The sequence below is a fragment of the Phascolarctos cinereus genome, unplaced genomic scaffold (genome assembly GCF_003287225.1).
Source record: "Phascolarctos cinereus isolate Bilbo 61053 unplaced genomic scaffold, phaCin_HiC Scaffold_8;HRSCAF=390, whole genome shotgun sequence".
Classification (NCBI taxonomy): Eukaryota; Metazoa; Chordata; class Mammalia; order Diprotodontia; family Phascolarctidae; genus Phascolarctos; species Phascolarctos cinereus.
Genome location: NW_027556291.1, coordinates 27957292 through 27976899, shown reverse-complemented (window position 1 = coordinate 27976899; position 19608 = coordinate 27957292). Strand labels below are relative to the sequence as shown.

General features: G+C 45.0%; 1 protein-coding gene across 2 annotated transcripts in view; it reads left to right on the top strand.

Annotated features, from left to right (window-relative positions):
* Window positions 1-19608, top strand: part of GABRQ (gamma-aminobutyric acid type A receptor subunit theta) — a 65952-nt gene that overhangs the window by 27603 nt on the left and 18741 nt on the right. The window contains exons 4-5 of one of the 2 annotated variants that reach the window (XM_020975084.2): window positions 1644-1711; window positions 7267-7383. In XM_020975084.2, the coding sequence (XP_020830743.1) occupies window positions 1644-1711; window positions 7267-7383 (185 nt within the window). The remainder of the gene's footprint in view (window positions 1-1643; window positions 1712-7266; window positions 7384-19608) is intronic. The other variant, XM_020975085.2, reaches the window with a different exon arrangement.

The window sequence follows — 19608 nt, the reverse complement described above, 5'->3', positions numbered from 1 at the left end:
CCTTTGTGAGATTTCTAGACAGGGTTAGGGGGAGACTAGGCATAGAGCATGGCCAGCTGCCAAGAGAAGAAGAGAAGGATTGAACCCATGACCCTGGCCCCGTTGACAGAGCAATCTCCCATTCAGGGTTACAGGCCACAAGTGAAATGTCCACATATGAAGGTCCCAGCAGGGAAATAATGAGTGTGAGCACATTTGAGAACAGAGAAGGAAGCTATGAGGATAGATTTGGGGGTTTTTGAGGCCCTAAGCCCACAGGCAACAACCTCCAGCAGCTCCATACTATGAAAGAGGGAACTATATCTTCCTGTTAGCCATTTTAGCAGTGATAGCTTCTTCATAAAGGCCTGAAAGGCCATTAACAAGAGACTCTTTATAGAGAAGAGACCTAGATTCAAATCTTGGCTCGCATTTGCTATCTGTGTGACCACTGCTAAGTCCTTTCCCCTCTCTGGGCCTGTAAATTGAGAAGTTAGAATAGCTGGTCTCTCAAGCACCTTTTAAACTCACATTATGGAATTCTAGGATTTAATACATTGCTGGCAATAGAGGCCCGTTCCTGTGGCTGGGCTCAAGTGTAAATGAAAGACTCCATAGAAAGAGGTAGTAGCCCCTATGATGGGATGAGAATGATACTCCAAATGAAGCCACTGCCAACACATCTTTTTCTCTGATCTTTTAATTCAGGTCTGGCATCTAGCCCTCCCTTCCAACTCTCAGGCTTTTTAATTTCCCAGTTGTCAGGGTACTTTCATACATTATCTTCCCTGATCACAATATCCTGTTGGAAAGTAAATTCATAAAATGTCAGAGCTGGAAGGACTTTAGAGATCATCTAGACCAATCCTTTCATTTTAGAGATAAGGAATAGAGACCCTGAGAGGGGAAATGATTTGAGGTCAATTCCTTAAACATTTATGAAGCACCTACTATGTGCTAACTTCTAAAGATACAGAGACTAAAATGAAAATTGACCATGGCTGTTCTGCAGGAAGGAGGGACAACATAGGATCATGTGACCACAGATTTAGAGCTAGAAGACTTAGAAAGCCATCTAGTCCAAATCCCCTCATTTTGTAGATAAGGAAACTGAGGCCAGAGACCTTCAACGTTATGTCCAGGATCACACAGATAGTAGTGACAGAGTCATGATTTGAACCCAGGTCCTCTGATTCTCTTTCCCTCTATAACATGTATGAAGGGAAGTAGACACAGAATGTATTTCAGGGGGTGGGTAAGCACTAAGAGCTAGGGAGATGACAAAAGGCCTTGCGTACATGGTAGCGCTTGAGTTGAACCTTGAAGAGAGCTCCAGATTCCAAGAGGTGGGAGACAAAGCGTTCCAGGCAAAGGCGCGCGGAGGTGGGAAGCAGAATGGTGCATTCAGAGGAGTGAGTGACGCAGCTGGAACTTGGACCCATCCATGTCTAGCCACCTTCCCCCCCGACCCATTTTCTAGAGCAGAACCCAGATAGATTGTGTGCCTTATTTACAAGCACATGTGAGACTAGAACAGAGCTCTCCTCTGCCCCTGGCCTATGCCTCTTCCACCTCACCGTGTTAGCCAGGAAGCCCTCCTCTCTATATCGGGGACTCACCAGCCACCTGTGTTTGCCGTTCTAACCCATCTGTCTATGTCACAGGAAACCCTGTCACCGTTGGAATGAGCATCCACATCTCCAGCATTGACCAGATTTCAGAAGTCAACATGGTGAGTCCATAACAAAAGACACTTTGGCCATTTGTCTGGGGGGATGGGAATCTGATTATGTTTGAAAACCAATTCACCAGGAGAGCAGAACTTCTCTCTGCTCCTGACCAGCAAAATCCGGCCATGTGAAGCTGTTGGCTGGGTGCTTTCCTGAGGTTGGGGCTTCCACAAGCCCGGGACCATCTTGAGAGTGTGGGGGTCAGGGTGGTGGCTGAGAAATAGTGGGCAAGCCTGATTCCTAACTCCCACCATGCATTGGGAGATCTCATCCCTGTAAAAAGAATGCAGATTCACCTTCATGTTCAAGAACACCGTGGAGGAAAGGGGGCTGTGTCAAGAAACTCCTCTGGTGGGGAGAGGGACAGCATTCACTGTTGAGCCCCAGACCTCTCTCTGTAATGCATTTCTTTTTCTCTGAATCAACCGTGGTGGCATCACCTTTATCTTCATAGCTACTGGCTCCTTCCTGACCTCTGGGGTCCCTGGCCATGGCAAAGAACCCCAAGGTCCTCTCACCATAAGCCACCTGAGGAACAGGGTTCACAGCTTTACTAAGAAATGACCAGGGGAAAGAAACACCAATGGAAAGCAAAGTGAAAGTTCACTTGATCAAGTAGAAACCTCTCTGACTCTGTCTGATTCCCTACCCCAACCGAACCTCTCTGAATCTGCCCCTGGCCCCTCCCAAAGTGAGAAGGGAAGAGGAGAAGAGAGGCTAGAGTGAGTCACCTCCAAGACCACGTTGGACTTAAGATCTTCTTTTAAAAGCCTCCTCTTCTCCTTAAGCTGTGTCAAAGGCAGACCCTCAGGTGAGCCTTTGGGGGTGAGGGAGAGGACCAAGAGAACAGGAGGAAAACATGGTGAGAGGCAATATGGCACAGTGGATAGAACACTGGGCTTGGAGTCAGGAAGATCTGGGATAAATCCTACCTCCAACATTTACTAGATGTGGGACCCCGGGCAAGTGACTTTGCCTCTCAGCCTCAATCTCCTCATCTGTAAAAAATAAGGGGCTACACTCAATGACCTCTAATGTCTTCTCCAGCTCTAAATCTGTGAACCTATAAAACCCCACCAGGGAGAAGCCATTTCTTTACACAGCTACCTTTTGGGGTTGGACGTTCCTAGAACAAAGTGAATTGGCCAGGCACCCACCAGACTCACCAGTCTGGCCCGTGGGTTGATGGCCACACTATGGCCAGATGGGGTGGAGGGAGAGAGAGGGCTGTCTCCACTGGGAGACGCTCAACAGGAGGAACAGGCTAGGCTTGGAGTTTGGGGTGAGTAGGGGGGATGTATCTAATGTTATTACGTGGGGTGAGGAATATTGAAAAGGTCTGCTTGGTGCCATCTTTGTGAGCACCAATTAAAGAAAACTAGGCAAGATGGAAAAACAAAGGTAGGTGCTTCCTTTGGACCTTGCCTGCAACTCTATGCCAGGAGAATGGAAAGCAAACACCGGCCCTCCATGTGCTCCTTGAAGAAAGGTTTGTCAAGGTAGAAGTATTAGTGCATGCTACTAGTGATTGACAATGATACTAACAATGGTGATTATTGCCACTGGTAGCTTGAGTCTTGCCCTCAATCCAAGCTCAAGGGACAGTAAGGTACTCTCAATGGGGTGGGGAGGAGGGTGGAATAGGAAGAAGCCAGAGAATAAAGAAATGAGAAGTGCCTAAGCAGAGCTGGGTTTCCCCGGAAATGGTTTAGCATGTCTTGGTGCCCAGCAAAACCTTACCGTCTCCTGTCAGATCACAGCTGAACCAGGCTGGCCTGGTCTACAAATCGTGGGGATGGTTAGAGTTGTCCAGAGCCACCCAATAGGGTGACATAGCCTTAATAAAATATTATCACTCCTTTGCTTCCCTCCCAGTTCTCTCAGGAGCCTCAGTTTCACCTATAAAACGAAGGAGTTAGTGTAATGGATACGGCACATAATTTGGAGTCGAGAGAAACCTAAGCTCAAACCCCACTTTGGACACTTCACTGTACTGAGCCTCAACTTCATGATCTCTAGAATGGGAATAATAATAACCTACAATCTCTCCCTCACAGAGTGGCTATAAGATCAAATTAGATGATGTCTGCAAAATGCTTTGCAGACGGTAAAAGTGTTGCATAAGTAGGGGATAATGGAGGTAGATCTGTTGTTTTAGGCTCTGGTGGATTTTTGGTGCTAAATTGGGCAGTAGATACAATTAGAGAGAAAAGACAGTAGATGTAACAAGATGCAAATTGCATAAATTTGTGCAGAGAATTCCAGGAACTACAGGTCATTTGGGGCTGTCCTTGTCAGAGAAAGCATCCTGGAGCAGATGAAGTACCTAAGTTGGATCTTGAAGGATGGGAGGATTGGAGTAGGGAAAAAGGAAGGAGAGTCAGTATTTCAAGCAGCCAGAGTAGAGTGCAAACTAAAGCATGGAGATAGAAATGAGTATTGTGTAACGTTTTGGGGTGACTGGAACAACAGTGAAGAGATCAGTCCAGAAGGAATTTCTTGTTCATAGGAATGAGCAGTGAAAGATAAGGCATGTCAGGATTGGATTGTGGAGGACCTTGAATGTCAAGGTAAGTGTAGACCTAGTACTGAAGGTGATGGGGAGCTATTTACAAGTACTTGTGAGTAGAGAAACACTTTTTAAAAATTAGTCTGGCAGTAGGGTAAGTGATGGCTTGAAAGGAGGAGAAGATTAGTAGAGGGAGAAGCAGAAGCAGTTTGTCATCAGAGTAGTCAGTAGACCACCTGGACAGAGAGAAGAAATAGATGAGTTCAAGAAACAGATCACAAGTCTAGTACAGAAGCATGATAGAGTAGTGATGGAAGCATTTCAGTTATCTGTGAAATGCAGAGCAGCTAATAACTTCTTGACTTACCTTAGAGAGAATTAGATCCCAAATGGAATTCGCCTTTGTTGATTCCTCCAACCTTGAAGGTTGAAATTGTCCTTAACAGGGTAGAACTGGTTGCCGAGGTTGAATGGAGAAGGAAAGGAAATCTAGGTATATTCTGATATGCACCCTAGATTTTCAGAGAGGAAATTCCAAGGTGTTCAGAGGAAGGATAAGGCGGATCCTATGAACTAAAATTTTTCAGGAGAGCTAAGCACAAAAAGAATGGGAAACTCTTAAGTTTAGAATTCTGAAGACACAAAGGGACACAGACCTAAAAAGGAAGGAAGAACAGGAATCATATGAAAAGACTGGATGCCCAGGGAACTCACCAAACAACTTCTGGTTTTAAAGCCATGTAGAAGATGGCAGCAAGGCTAGATAACAGAGGATGACTCCAAGAGCAAGGATAGTGTCAGGATGAGCTGAGGCTGGCGAGGAAAACTTAAGGATCAAATAGACACCAAATACTTACTGAGGAAATACCAAGCAATTTGTACAGGGAGATTAGGAAAGGCCTTCCATAGCAAGGGGCACCTACGCTGTGATTTGAATAAAGTTATGGATTCCACAGAACAGAGGTGAACAAGGAGGGCATTCCAAGCATAGGGGCCTGCCTGTGCAAAGGATGGAGAGGACAGGGGAGGCAGGAGAGAGAATTTTGTGTGCAGGGAATAGCAAGAAAGCCCCAATATAGATCAGTCAGGAAAAATAGGGTTGGAAGGGCTTTAAATGCCAAACAGAGAGAAAAGGGAGCCCCTGAAGGTTCTTGAGCAGGCAAGAGACATGATCAGACCTTTGCTTCAGAAATAGCAGTTTGGCATAAAATAAAGAAGGAGAGACTTGAGGCAGGAAAATCAATTAGGAGCCTATTATAATAGGCCAGACATGCACATGAGGAATGCTAAGTAGTATAGCATTGAATTTGGAGTCAAAAATTTGGAGACTTATTACCTGCTGCCTTTGTGACCCTGGGCAAGTCACCTAACCTCCCTGGCCTCACTTTCCACATTTATAGAATGAGATGTTTTCTTCCAGCTCTAGACCTGTTATAATCCCATGAGCTGCCCAGTAGGCTATTGACAATGTGGATGTCAAGCTTGAGTGACAGATTGGGTCTGGACATAGGTTCAGGAGTTATCTTCAAAGAGATGGTAAGAGGTTGCTAAGTGGAAGAACATGACCGAGAGGAGAAAGAGAAGAAGGGACTAGACAACAGATAGTGGCTCTTCCACCAGAGGACAGGTGAATTGTCTGGGGAAGCAGGATCTCCCTGTGCTTCACAGAACAATAAAGAGAATTCATAGGTGCAAGGAATGCTGTTCCCAGACTCAGGAAGAAGATATGGGGAGTGATGGCTAGATCCTCCCTGCTGAGGGCAAAAAGGAGGCCATATGTGGACCTCATGTGGCCCACGTGGGAAGCGTGCTGCCTTCCTGGGGTGCCGGGCCAAGACAAGACAGAGAAGCTGCCAAGTCTCCAGCCCACTTCTGCTGATTCACATGGGTAAGAATGATGCCACCAGAAGAAATCTGGGATGGATCTCTAGGAAAGTTCACAATAGGAAACTGAAGGGCTTGGGGGAGGTGAGGGGGATACACACACACGTGGGATTTTCATCACTTTTCTCCACTTGAAAGGTATGTATTACTTTGAAAGAGAAGGGAGGATGTAGAGAGTGAACAGCTAGCCAAGTAGATGCTATCTAAGAATGGAATTTAATTTTCTGGACCATGACTCAAGGCACCAGAATAATGAGCAAGGGACAGAGCACAACTGATGGGAAGTGGGATGAATGTATTTGGCTGAAGACCCACTAACCTGATCAAGAGGGCACTGAGCTGGAATTGAAGGAGGAAGGGAAAACATGCTCAGATAAAACTGCAAAACCAGATGCTTAGAAAGATAAGTGGGGTGTCATCAAAAAGGAGCCCCGTCTTGAAGGAAGTGCATCAAGACCGATACTTATGGCCTCCAGCACCTCCCTGAGTAAGCAACAAAGTCCTCACCAACAAGAAGGGAGAGCTAGAAAGTGTGCTGTTCCATATCCCGGTGTTAAGTAAGCTCCTACTGATGTTGATGGCAACCATTCTCAGTCACAAAAGCAATAGATTGGAAGGAACTAGGGATCTAGTCCACCCCCCTGACTCCAGGCCAACTGCACAGAAATCTGCGATGAACAACACGTTAGCCCTCACTTATTAAGCCCTCTCACATTCTGTCTTGGGTTATAGTTATGTCTTCCAAAGAGACAAAGATTTCCAAGACAGAACAGAGACTCTGCCTTCTTCATTCTCTTGGGCCCCTGTAGCCCAGTCTACCTCAGGGAGAGGTGCTTGGAAGAGTTTTGTTGATTGAATAAATGAATGTCCCAAGGAAAAGAGTGAAGACCAGTGAAAGTTACAGAGAAGCAAATAGTGTCTGGAAAACCTTCCTGGCCCTTCAAGCTTTCCCAAAATGGAATGGGCTGCCTTGGAAGGTAGCGGTTTTTCTCTCTCCTAAAGTCTTCAAGTGAAGGCTTGTTGAAGATGTTACAGAAGGGATTTCTGTTCAAGTATAGGTTGAATGAGAGAGTCTCGGAGGTCTTGCCCAGCCCTGAGATACTGTAATGCTTCATCGATGCATTCTTTGGTGGCCCATTTCAGCTCTTTCTTCCTTTTGCCTAGCTTCTGTCCTGCTCGTTCCAATGGAAGCCCAGCTCTTTGGTGTCTATCCCCAGTAGAGAAAGCCTGTGTTCCTGCATGGCAATGAAGCTCATGTCCATTGGCCTTCCCCTCCAAGAGGTAGGAGGGGCAATGGCTGTTCTGATGTTGTAGTCTGTCTCACAGAAAAGCAAAGTCCTTTGGTCACATAGCTAAGACAACCTTCTCTCTCGACTTGGAGGGCAAGAAGAGAGTAATAACAATATTAACTCAGATATCTATAGCACTATAAGGTTTGCAGAATGCTTCCCTCATAATAACTCCGTGAAACAAATGGAAGCATGACTGTCCCCATCTTACAGCTAAGGAAACTGAGACTCAAAGAGGTGAGGGGACTAACCCTATGATTAAACAATCAATAAGTATCTGAGTTAGGGTTCGAAGCCAGGTCTCCTGATTCCAAGCCCACCGTACAATTTCCCATAGGACATAGGGATCCAAGGAGAAAGGGAGAATGGTAGGAACCTTGGGGAGCCATTGGAGGCATGGGAAACCTCTAGAGCAAGGAGTCATAAATGCCTATGGATCCCTTCTAAGAGTAATTGGGTTTTTTTAAAGTGCATAAAATGAAACACGTAGTATTATGAAGAAAACCAGCTATAGTGAAATACAGTTATCACAATATTTTTTAAAAACAGGTTCACAGATCCCAGGTTAAGAATCTCTGATCTAGACAGTATATGCTTAACAAATGTTTGTTGAATGACTGATTGAACAGTGTTCTAGGCCCTGTGCTGGGTGCAGGGGCTACCAAGACAAAAATGAACCAATCCCTGACCTCGAGAAGCTTCCACCCTACACATCTACGTAATTATAAAGCATATACCAAGTAAATACTCATTCATTTTGCAAGGGAGGCATTAGGGACTGGGGGAACTAGGCTAGGCCTTATGTAAGAAGCGGGCAGGGAGTGGCAGCACTCTAGTGACAAGTGGAGGCCTCTCCTCCCCTATCCTGTCCTGTTCTATCCTCGCCTCGCCTCCCTTGGTGAATGGTGGGGACAGTGACCCAAGACAGTAACTGCAGGTGAATGGGCAGGCAGCTTTCCTGGCCACACCTCTGTGGCCCCAGGTTTCTCCAATTAGATGGGCTTTCAGAAAATAAAGCTGAGCACTTTAATAGCTTATTTTGGTAGATAATAAGGCAATCCTTGACAACTGGAAATACAGTTCTGCAAAGAATACCACAAACATGAAGGAACCCAACTTTTTGGTAACAAGTAAACCCTCCAGCATAGCATATGGCATACTGGCAAATACATAGGGTGCTCAAGTAATGAAAGACCCTGGGCTCAAATGTCAGAGCCAATGGCTGGAGAGAATTCAGACTCAAAACTGCCCACATTTTATATGGTTTTAAAATACCAAACCTCATTCTGCATGAGCTGAGATAGACAACCATAATCCTCCATGCTGCATGGCTCTCAGACTTTCTCTTAAGTCCAGAGCTGCAATTTCCTCCCTGTAGATGCCAGGAGTGGTGGGAGATTGGCTGGTCTGCTCCCCCGCAGGAGGAGATGGCCAGAGACAGGATTAGCTAGAGACTAGAAGAGACCAGCTGCTCTTCACCTTTGACCTCCAGGACACTAGCTCAGCCCCAGCCTTCAGAAAGAATGGCTATATAGGACCAGAAGTAAGTACTCTCTGGTTCTGAGTAATGGATTGATGGTAAGGAAGGCAAGTGAATCTCTGTGCTGGAGGTCAGAGAGAGGCAGCCAGGTTCTAGGGCAAAAAAAAACTATGATTCCAAAGTCAGGGGAGCCTCAGCTCTGGGCCTGCTCTGTCACTAATTCCATGTGAGGCTTTCATTAAGGAGTTTCACTCATTTACTCATTCAACAAGCATTGTACTAAGTATTTCAGATATGCTTGGAACTGGGGTTACAAAAAACCACAATGAAGTCATCCTTGCCCTCAAGGAACTTACATTCTAATGAGGGGGACTACATGCAGAGATAAATAAATACAAAATAGCTATAGTACAAAATAACTAGCAAGTCCAACTGGAGGCTCTGGTTTCTTCCTGTAAAATGAGAGGGCTCCCTGAAGGCCTAGGCCACCTTTGGTTTTCTGTGGTGTTGGAATGGTGGGGGCCGTGCCACAGCAGAACTGTGTTCCCAAATAACAGTTCCCTTGGGTGGATGTCCCCAAGTGACTTCTAGCACACTCCATGTCACAGAAAGCTCCTATGATTGGCCCCAGCCCTTTGGCATCTCACTTCGAAGGGTAGATGTTGATTTACTCCATCCAGCAGTCCAGAAATAAGCAGAAAGGCCAGCTGCCTGCCACTAGAGAAGGAGAGGTTGCTACTATTTGTAGGAGAGAAAAACTGCCAGGAACCCTGTCCATGTGGCCAGTCACGAATTCCACAGAAGTACAGCCCTAGTCTGAGGGGTTATGGGGGCTTGGCATTGTGTAAGGAGAAAGGCTTGATTCCTTGAAGGCCACTCCCCAAGAAGACCTCAGCCTCTTGCTCCAGGGAACAGAGGTAGAGGAAGAATGTGATGATTCCTGCTCTTCTCTGTTGGTTTTAGCTGGCATCAATTTCAAGCCAATTTTCTCAAGGCAATGTGATGTAGTAGAAAGAGCCACCTCCCACCCTAAATATCCCCTTCCCCCAAAAAAAGTCATGGACAACTACACCTCCCAGCGGGCTACATGCCCCTTAACCCACTGACAGCTCCCCGTGGAAGACCCCTCCAAACTGCCCCATCCTGCACAACATACACAAATATAGTCATATAGCTCCTTCACTACTCATTTAAAACTATTTCTAAAAGTTTGAAAAAGAAAGAGCAAGCCGTGAGCTCTGGGAGTCAGGGGACCTGGATTCTCGTCTTGCCCTGCCATTTGCTGGCTATGTGACCTCAGGGATTCTCTTCCCCATTCTGTAAAATAGGGTGGGGGTGGGGGAGGTTGGTAGTCTAAATGACTCTTTCCATCCTTTCCATCCAAGATCCTTTCCATCTTAAACATCCTATGGTTGCATCCTTCATGACTGCTGGCTACTGACCATAATCATAACTGGTTTTGTTTTTTCCAATCTGATTACTGTGGAAACAGTCTTGTCTCCTTGAGAAGGTGAGGCAGAGCTGCAGCCCCACAGCAACTGCCATTTGTACTGCCCTGTTAGCTGGATGGTGGGAGCCGGGAAAATCGGGAGCTAACTAGTCCCAATACATTCCTGCCTAAGTGTGGCTCTAAAGGGAAGAGACAACTCTTATTTTTAAAAACCCATTATGTAATCTGAGAGATGGATGGGACCTCAGAGGCCATCTAGTGCAACTCATTCCCAAACAGGAATCACCAGTACAAAGTTCTTGACAAGTGGTCATCCAGTCTGAAGCCCTCCAGTGAGAGGGAGTTCACTTTCTCCCAAAACAGCTCATGGTTCCAGGGCAACTAAGTGACACACTGGGCCTGGGGTCATGGAGACCGGAGTTCAAATCTGGCCTCAGACACTTACTAGCTATTTGACCCTGGGCAAGTCACTTAACCCTGATTGACTCCAAAAAGAAGGAAAGGAAGAAAGAAAGCTCATTCCATCTTTAGACGGCTCTGGTGGTTAAGAAGTTGTTCCAATATTGAGCAGAAATCTGTGTATCTTCCACCCACTTCTTCTAGTTCTTCCCCCTAGAGCCAAGACAGCCCTTCAAAAATGTGAAGAGATAGCTCATATTCTGCCCCGAGTCTCCTCTTCTCCAGGCTAAATAACTCAGCTCCTTCCATTGATTCTTGTAGGACATCATTTCCAGGCCCCTCACCACTACCTCATTGCCCTTGTCTGGATGCACTCTAGTTTGTTAATGTCCTTCCTAAAGTGGGGTACCCAGGACCAAATAGAACATCCCAGATGTGATCATACACAGTCCACTTCTCTTGATGAAGCCTACATTTGCTTTAGCTTTCATGGATGACTCGTATTGAGCATCTAGTGACTGAGAACCCCCTGATCATTTTTCAGATAAATTGCTGTCTAGCCACAACTCCCCCTCATCTCGCACTTGATTTTTTGACCCCGAAGTATAAGACTTTACATTTATAAGTCTCCATTAAGTTTCATTTTATTAGACTCAGCCAATGTCATCACTTGTCTAGTTTTTTTTTAATCCTGACTCTGTCATACATCATGTTAGCCAACCCTCCTATCTCCACGTCGTCGGCAAATTCGATGAGCATGTCATCTATGCCTTTATCCAAGTCATTAATAAAAATGCTAAATAGCACAAGGCCAAGCATGCACCACAGGAAAACTCCAATGAAATCCTCCTTCCAAGTTGAAATTGAACCATTAAGAACTACTCTTCCGATCCTGCCTTTCAGTCAATTGCAAATCCACCTAATTTTATTATTGTTTAGCCCACGTCTCTCCATCTTTGCTGTGTGTAGGGACTCAGGGCCATCTGTAAAGATGCAACCTTGCTCCTCCCATCAAAAATCCCTTGTATCATATCTTTCCCTTCCTTCTGAATGCCACTTAAATCTCACATCCTCCCAGAAAACCCTCACCAGCCATGCCAAATTCATAAATTTCCTTCCTCTCCCTTCCACCCCCACCGCCCTCATCGAGCAATGATGCCTCCATTGATGTCTGTTTCATCCTTTATAGATGTTATGAGTCATACCTGAAAACTGGCCCAAATGCAGATAGGCAGCCAATTGGCCTTGGGCCATTCTAATCATGTAGGACTTTTACCTTTGACTTTCATTCATTCTTCCAAGAAACATTTGTTAGGCAGCCAACCATGCACAGTACAGATAAAGGATGAAGGACATTCTTTCAAAATGAGATCTGGTTCTGCTGGCTTTCTCAATCTTTCTAATTCATCAATGCCTGAGTAGCTCACAAATATCTTCTAGCAGATTTCACTTTTTTTTGTTTGTTTGTTTGCTATGCTTATCCCAAGGAAAGACAACTCCACTTCTGCATCCCAATTGAATTTTTTCCAAATTTGTCCACATCCCAGCGGGTTGAAAATGGTTCTTAATGTTTCTCAGCCAGGTGAGTGGCCTCTTAGCAATTAGAGAGCCCCAACTAGAAATAGCTAGGTTCTTCATGTAGATACTAACATGTACTAACATGTATATGTTTGTGATGACTACAGATATACCTCTCTTGGTTCTCCCATTGGACCATGAGTTTTTAACCTTTTTAGGGTATCCTTGGGTAGTCTGATGAAGCTTACAGACCCCTTATAAAAATAATATTTTAAATGATTGAAGGCAATGTTCAATTTCAGTTAGAGGAGAATGAAAGTAAATATGCAGTTTTCCATCCAAGTTCATACTCCCATTGGTGGAGTCTAGGAACACCGGGTTAAGAACTCCTTAAGCCTTCAGGGCAGCTCCATATCTGACCCAACATCTGCATTTAATAATAGTTTAAAAAAGAAGAAAAGGAATGATCGTGTCTATGGTGTTTTAATATTTGCCAACAACTTTATAAACATTACCTCCCAGGGCAATTATGAGGATTAAATGAGAGTTAATATAGTAATTAACCCCATTTTAAAGATGAGAAAACCAAGACTCAGAGTGGTTATGTGACTTGTCCAAAGTCACACAGGCAGCAAGAGGCAGAGTCAGTGACTCTTTGAGTGAATTCTGACTCGTCATTTATTGATATATGTGACAGTCATGATGATGAGACACCCAGGATAACTCCTTGGATCTTACATGTCCGCTTTCAATTGGATGTTACCCTGTTTCAGCCAGCAAGCGCCTGAAATAGTACTTTATGCCTAACTGGGTATAGAAAGTGATTTAGGGCTCTCCAGGGTAACCCACTGGAGAAGAGTTAGGAAATGCGGGAGTGACCTCCACAGATAAAGATGAAGATTGACTAGTGTGGTCATTCTCCCTAAATGTGATCTCTATAGCACTGGAGAGAAACACATTGACTTAGGATAACTGGGACTCGAGCCCACCAAGCACGATGTATGCTACAATGGATGTAATCAGGCATGACTGTTGGGTGCAATTGGACTTCATCTACCCACCCAGTAAAAGGACTCACCCTGTGATTTCACTGTCTTGAGAAACTCCCCTTCACCAACCTGGTCCCCCTCCTCTGGATTTCCTCTTGATTACCACTGTCTTTCCTAAATGGTCGGTCCCAGAACTGAACTCAGCACTCTAGATCCTATCTGACTAGGGTGAGTACAGTGGGACTCTCATCTCCCAAGTCCTGGATACTGTACCTATCTGGTTTTTTGGCTAGGCAATGGGGTTAAGTGACATCCCCAGGGTCACACAGCTAGTAAGTGGTATGTGTCTGAGACCGGATTTGAACTCAGGTCCTCCTGACTCCAGGACCGGTGCTCTATCCACTGCACCACCTAGCTGCCCCCATACTGTACCTATCTTTATGCAGCTTAAGTTCTCATTAGTTGGTTTTTTTTGTTTTGTTTTGTTTTTGTCAGCCATATCACACTGTTGACTCACACTGAGCTTACAATTGATTAAAACCCCCAAAGAGTTTTCAGATGAATGGCTGACTATTTAGTCAAACCTCTCCCATTTTATACTTGTGAAGTTGTTTCCTTGTACCCAAGGAGAAGACCATAAAGTTTCATTTCTCCCCATTGAATATCACTTTATTCAATTCAGTCCAATATTCTAACCTGCTCAGATCTTTTAGGAGCCTGAATCAATCATATAAAACATAAGCTAACCCTACTAGCCTTGTGTCATCCACAAATACGATAAATACATCATCTATGCCTTTATGTAAGTTATCGATAAAAAATATTAAACAACACAAGGCCAAACCCAAATCCCTTGGGCAACCCAATGGCAAACTCCTTCCAAACTGACACTGAGTCATTAGTGACTATTCCTTGTGTCCACTCATTCATCCTTTAATGTCACTATTGTCTAGCTCATTGCAAATGGGCAGACTGTCTCTTAAAATTCTACATCAGTCTCATGTGGGTTTTGGTTGTGTGAACCTGTATCTCCACAGCCTGAGAAGCTCTGGATTAGTTCAGGGTTCTAGATCTACCCAAGAAACCAGGTCCTGAATTGGAGAGGAAACAGTCAACCTTGAGATCGGGTCTAAATACTTCAAAGTGCTTTCTTCTTCCATCTCACTATTGATGAAATAGCAGTAGCCTAAAGTTCAGGGTTCTTCTTCAGCCTAGTGCCTCTCTATGTGTTCTGGGTGAACATTTAGCCCTCAACTGGGTTTTGCAGAACCTCTTCCCAACCATCCAAAGGATGTGGCTGACCTCCAACATCCCAGTATCACTTCTTTCTTCTTCCTAATCATTTGCCTTAAACATTTATCCTTCTCTGTTGCCTAGCAACTTGTCACTGACTCAGAATATTAACTACCCCGTGCCTCCCCCTCTTCTCCATCAGCCTGAAAATGTTGGTGCCTAGAGAGAAAAAATACTCATCCTAGCCTTTATCAACAACGTAGGCACTCTTGCCATTTTGGCTTGAACTATATCTTATCAGGAGACATTGAGGGGAGTTCCCCTTCACACTTTCTAACCTGGAGGACACAACCACCCACACCCAGAGTTCTTACTGGCATTCTCCCTGGAAATGGGAGTCCTAAAGATGCCAGCCTCCACTCACTCGACTATGCTTAGGGCTTCTGGTGGGCGTCTCCCTGGTCCAGGCTCATCAGTCTCTAGTGACTGGCTTACATTCTGTAGCAGTCCCACAGGGCCTGGTTCTTTCATTCAGTGGCTCTTAAAAAGCCCCAGTCTTTTTTACAAAAGCATCTGTTAGTCATAGGATAAGAGGAAGGAAACAGAGAAAACAGGTAGCCTTCCTCCTGCTAATCTCAGCAGCTAAACCAGGAAGTCCAGGGATGCCATCCCCTGGCTTCTCATGGTAGGCTTTTCCTCCTACATGGAGTTTGGCTGGACAAAATTAGCAGAGGCATTTTCTCACCAGTTTCCATTCCAAAAGCTTCCTTCCCTGACAAGGCAAAGGTATTGGCTTCACTCACTGCAAAGGGAGAGGGGAAGGACACACAGGAGAAGGGAGACATAATTAAAAAGGTTGTATTCTCCTAATCACAAAATTTCAGAACTGAGTGAAATGTTATATTATTTTGCCTATATCATATTATCCCTCGTTTGGCCAATAACAGTAATAGCAGATGAGAGGATTGAGAGATAACCCAGTTTCCCCATGTGTGAAAATGAAGGACTTCAACCAGATGGTCACAGAGATCTGTCCAGCTCTAGGATTCTATGGTTCTCAGAAAGATCTTTCCCTAGGACCTTTGTTCTCTCCACCCCATTCATAGTCAAGTCAAATGAGATGGACTGAATATGTCAATCACCTTCCCTGGGACCAGGAATCTAACCTAATTGAAATTTAGTTAAAGAGTTGTAGATTACCAAAATGGTAAGTGATTTTTTAAAAACCTGTTTTTGGATGTTTGACCACAATGTAATCAGCCCCCCACCATTAGAAGTAGAGTGGCCAATGGACAGCTTTGAAGAAACTGCCCACTTCATGCTGATAGGCTCTAAAATCAAGATCTAGACTCTATCCTCTCAAGCCCCAAGCCCTCTAGGCAGCATGGGGCAGTGGAAAGAGAGCTAGGTGTGGAGTCAGGGGAACCTCAGGTCAAATCCTGGTTCTGCCCTTACTACCCATGAGACCTTGAGCACATTGCTTAACTTCTCTGAGCTTCTGGCAGCTGCTCTAAGAGAATGATCTAAATAGGTTGCTATCCATATGAGTGGAAAGAGTCCCCCTCACTAATAATGTTCTTGACACATCCATGTTATTAACATATTAACGATGTGTGCAAGGCCTTATCCTGGGCACCAGGCATAGAAAGATGATATAGAGACCAATTTAGACTCAATGGAAAGAAAAACTTAGTAACAATTAGAGCTGACCCAAAGTGGAATGAACTCCCTTGGGAGGTAGTAAGTTCCCCATCTCTAAGGTCTTCAAGCAAAGGCTGGATAACCAATTATTTGGCACATAGGTTATTGAGGGGATATCTGTCATGGTATTGACTAGCTATCCCCTTAAGACCCTTCCAACTCTTGAGATGCTGTGAATCTATGAAGCTAGACATAGTCCCTCCCTCAAAGAACTTAGAGTGTGGATGTGACCCCCACACACACATATACACATCACTTAAAGAGTTCCCCATTTAATGTCATTTCACAATTAGATTGATAATCCGCTGTATCCAATCCCCACTTGAAAGTTGACTCCCTAGTTCCTTATTCCTCACTTAATATATTCACTTGCTCTCCTTCTTTCTAGTAGGGTTGTTGGGAGGAAAGTGTTTTGTGCATCTGAAAGAAATAGAAATGTGTGATACTGAATAGTGTGTTAAACACTAAATATAGTTTATCCTTAGCAGTGAGTAGCAGCCCCATTCATGACAAAGAGGCATTGAGTTAATAGTTCCACCTAGTTACTTCTGGAAGACAAAGGGAAAGAGGACAGGAAAAGATAAATAAAACCTGAGCTTTTTCAGACCTTTAGCCCAGTCCCTGCAAGGTCAGAGTCACTGCCCCACTGGTAACTGGGCTCCCTCTAGTTACTTGAAGAGGCTGGGCTCAGGTCAGGAGGATTTAGCCCCTCAGGTCTTAGTTTCCAAATTAAATCAGTGACACCTCCCCCCATCCCAAGCCCAGCTTTCTGCAGTTTATGCTGAAGCTCAGTATGCTTTTACAAATGCCTTGTGCATCTGAGGGTGATATATTGTCCCTGCCAAGCTGTGAGCAAAGGATTGTTTTTAAAGCAACAATGCCCAGACTCATCTGAGAATTGTCATTTTTAATGAGATCTTAAACTACAGATCTGGGAATTCCCATCCTCCACTTAGATTAATATCTGGCTTTTTGGCTGCTTATCCTTAAGCCAGTCATCTCCCCCTCCCCTTCCTACCCATCCCTCAAGGATCCATGCAAAGATTTAGTGCATTTTATCTGCACACCTTGGGCCTTCTGGCATATCCCAGCAGCCCTGCCCAGCTTAGCCCTGCTTTAATTGCAGGTCTCTCTAAAGACACTTTGGAAGCTTTGTTTTTGGTCTCGATTTAGGCTGTCCAGGAACAGCTCTTCCATTTAGAACTCTGTTGCTATAGAACTAACTGGCCCCCATAAGTATGCTTCACCTAGAGTTGTATCTCCACAGAACCAGTGAATGACATTAGGGGGAATATTCTGTACCGTGCCATTTAGAATATAATCATTGCATAGGAGAGATCAAAGAGAGAAGCATGAGAAAATTGAGGAAAGCAAAGGCATGTCTAGCTGGTGACATCAAGGGAGGCTTCATGGATTTCTTTATAAAATGTGTGAAGGGAGAGTATGTAAAGTCAGGCTAGGAATGTGGGTTGGAGCCAGACAGAAAGGTCCTGAACATCAAAATAAGGAGTTAGTAACTAAATACTAGGGAGCCACTGCAGGCTTTTGAGTATAGGAGTGATGTGATCAGAGTTCTAATTTAAGAAGAGCATGCTAGCAGTGATAGGAAATACAGATTGGAGAGGGGAAGCTGGCAAACCATTTAGGTAGATACTACAATAGTCTAAACCCAAGATAATGATCCAGAGTGGTTACAAGACCAGGATCTGAGATAGAGTAGAGGTAGAATCAATAAGACTTGGGAACTAATTGGATGGAGGGGGGAGATGGCAAGTGAAGGAGAGGGAAGAGTCAAAAATGACTTTGGCTTCAGACCCCTTGTGACTTGAGAGTTCCATTGTGGATGTGTTGGGTTCAAGAGGTGGGTAGAATACCCCAGTGGCTAGCAAGCAGACAGTTGGAGGGTCTTTTCCTAGGCCAGTAATGGAAGGTAGAAGGTTGTGGGTGCTGATGAGAGGAGAGCAGCAGGAGCCTTCAGTGGACCTGCATGGGCCCACAGGCTTTGTAGGCATACCGTCCACCTCATCTAGTTGTCTGGGTGGATAGGTAGGAGGGGGACTCCCTAAGATCTCTCCTGAACCAGAGAGAGGGAGGAGGTTACTTTCTCTAGCCAGCTGGTAGCCAGCAGTGAGGGCAGCAGTCTAGGCTCCTGTGTTTCCTCCTCAGTGGAAAAAAAAAATCTTCATTTTTTTTTTTAATCCTGCAGTTAACTGTGATGTCACCACTCTGCATAGCCCTTTTCTTCTGGAGAGTTCCAAGCAGCCATGGGCACATATAGACACAAACACAGGCCAAGCCAGGGAATAATTACAGTAGCTTGAATATCTGTAACACCTCAAGGATTATAAAGTGCTTTCCTCCCAACAACCATGCAGTGTCCCCATTTCATGGGTCAGGAAGCTAAGGCTCAGATAGATGGAGTGACTTGCCCACAGGACTCATAGTAGAAACCCAGGTGTCCTAGGTGCATGTGCAGGGTTCTTTCCAGCACCTCCAGGCCCAGGATCAGTGCCCTGGCACAGCAGCCTGTGTCCTCTTGAGGAGAAACAGATCCTGCTAAGTGCTCAGTCCTACTCATCGAAGGTCTTCAAGTACAGACTGGACGAATACTTCATAGTACATTATAGAGGGGATCCTTGTTCATGGATGAGTTGAACTAGATGGTTAATGAGGTCCCTTCCAACTCTGAGACTATGATGCTCTTCACGTTAATATCTTCTTGTAGTATAGGATGGACAAAGGAGACTGGAGGGGAATCGGACTGCTCAAAGGGCTTAAGAACTGGCCAGATAGTGGGGGAGGGTGGCAGTAAGCAGGGACCCTAGATCAATCCCAACCTAAAACTTTGGCAGCAAAAGCCCTTGAGCAGCTATTGGAGCAACTACAGCCATTGACTCCTCTTGCCTGCTATATTCCAGAGATCAGTATGGAGATAATTCTTTGCCTCTTATGCTTCATACTTCCCTGTAATCTGAGCTTCTTTATTAAGAACTAGCTCTCTTTGTCCTTGCTCAGCTACCTGGCTTCAAAGCGACTAACACAGCCTGCTCAGCCATGCTCTTGCATTGCTCCCCTAACTCTGCATGACCCAAAGCTGAAAAATAGCTGGATGGCTGAGCCACGGCACTGTGTGTATGCATGTTTGGGGGCTAGGGGGGTCAGTTGGGCTGTTGGGAAGGGCTTCAGTGTCCAGCAATCACCAGGCTACTGGTTCACACTCTATCATTTTGGAAAAGAAGGAAGGAAACGCAGCTCATGGTGTGAGGACCTTGGAGAGCTCAACTACGAAGCTCAGGGCATGAGCTACACTAATGATGGGTCCCTTTCCTAACTCACTTGCTGATAATGCTGAAATGGGCAAGGAGGATTGTGACTTCTGATGTGTAACTGTGAAAAACACCCGTTGCAGCTCAATGGAAGTAGTTTGTGAAAAAGGACGGTGCCTTC